General features: G+C 37.6%; 1 protein-coding gene across 1 annotated transcript; it reads left to right on the top strand.

Annotated features, from left to right (window-relative positions):
* The first annotated feature begins 307 nt into the window (after window positions 1-307).
* LOC146508044 (chemerin-like receptor 2) lies at window positions 308-736 on the top strand. The gene has a single exon (XM_085178117.1). It carries the CDS (start codon window positions 308-310, stop codon window positions 734-736), a length of 429 nt encoding a protein of 142 aa, XP_085034243.1.
* Window positions 737-1,520: the final 784 nt, after the last annotated feature.

Below are 1,520 nucleotides of genomic sequence, written 5' to 3'. Positions count from 1 at the left end.
TGCAGCGCTGTCAACAAAGCAAAGGGTGGCTACTTTCAGGAATCTAAAAAATACGACATATTTAAAGTTATTTATCCATTTTGTCTTTGCTACATAATTCCATATATCTTACATCATGTAATTGATGTCCCCACTATGTATCTACAATGTAGAAAGTACGAAAAATAAAGAAAAACGTTTAAATGAGAAGGTGTGTCCAAACTTTTTACTGATAGTGTGCATGCACATCTGAAAGAAGAGCTTTGAAAAACAGACATTACAAAATGATTTAATTTTGTTGTTTCTTTATGTCATTCTTAAGACAGTGATGGAGACGACCAACGACTCCTTTGATCTAATCGGTACAACTGCACCTGATATTGGCAAGGATATTGGGCTGATACACAACACAATGTCTCTCATACTCTATTCCCCGTCCTTTATCTGTGGTGTGCTCAGGAATGGAGTGGTTATCTGGGTGATCCGGTTCAAGATGAAGAAAACTGTTAACACAGTTTGGTTCCTCAACCTTGCTGTGGCTGACTTCGTCTTTGTATCATTTCTTCCCCTGAGTGTGACTTACGTAGCTTCAGGTTTCCTCTGGCCTTTTGGCAACTTCATGTTTGAGCTGAACACCACCATCAGCTTTCTGAACATGTTTGCCAGTGTCTACGTTCTGGTGGTGATCAGTATGGACAGATGTGTGTTTGTGATGTGGCTCAGAACCACCGAAATGTACACAAAGCATCCTGTGTGAGTCTGTGTGTGTCCCTGATTCGCGCCACCACATTATGTTTTGCTTTAGAGATATAAAGATATATGAGTCAGCATCGGCAATGACCCTAAACCCTAACCATTACCTTTATGTTTTGGAGAAAATGTCATTTTTGATGCATGTTAGTAGGAATCGTTACATTCTTTGCTGACAACGCAACAATTTAGAAAAAGTAAAACTTCGCGTAGGGTTAGATTCCTCAACAATGATGGCTCAGAACTCACAGGTTTAAATATAATGTGTGGTTGTGAAAACCACTTCTAGTGAAGCAGAGTGTGTAGGATGAACGTCATCCTGTGAGATCATAGAGTATTTTAGAAATGTTGCATTAAAAAGAAAAGCAAACTGACATTATTACGGAAAATCCTTCTCATTTGTCCAAATCTGGTTTTGATCTGTTTGCAAAGGTTTCTTTCAATAATTTTTTTTTTTTAAGTTTAGCTTCAATCCTCACGTTATGTTTCCACAAGAATCCAACCTTGATGCTGTTGATGTTTTAGTCACATGTTACTTTTTGAAGACACACAAGGTGTTTTTTCAAACTTGTTTCACTACAGCCGTCTTTCACGGGTAATAAAGAGACTTCATTTAGATTACAAAACAAGATGCTGACAGAAAACCCATACAGTAGCCACTGGAAAATACAGATGATCTCATTTTGGTTTCAGACTTTTTCTGAAAGCCAAATTTAGCAGGTTTTTTTTTTCTCAGAATGGGTTTATATATAATCAATGTGTCACAGTTTGATCAGTGACTCTTCTGGAGT

This window comes from Neolamprologus multifasciatus, chromosome 11, assembly GCF_963576455.1.
Source record: "Neolamprologus multifasciatus chromosome 11, fNeoMul1.2, whole genome shotgun sequence".
Lineage (NCBI taxonomy): Eukaryota > Metazoa > Chordata > Actinopteri > Cichliformes > Cichlidae > Neolamprologus > Neolamprologus multifasciatus.
This window is presented reverse-complemented; position numbering and strand designations above follow the sequence as displayed.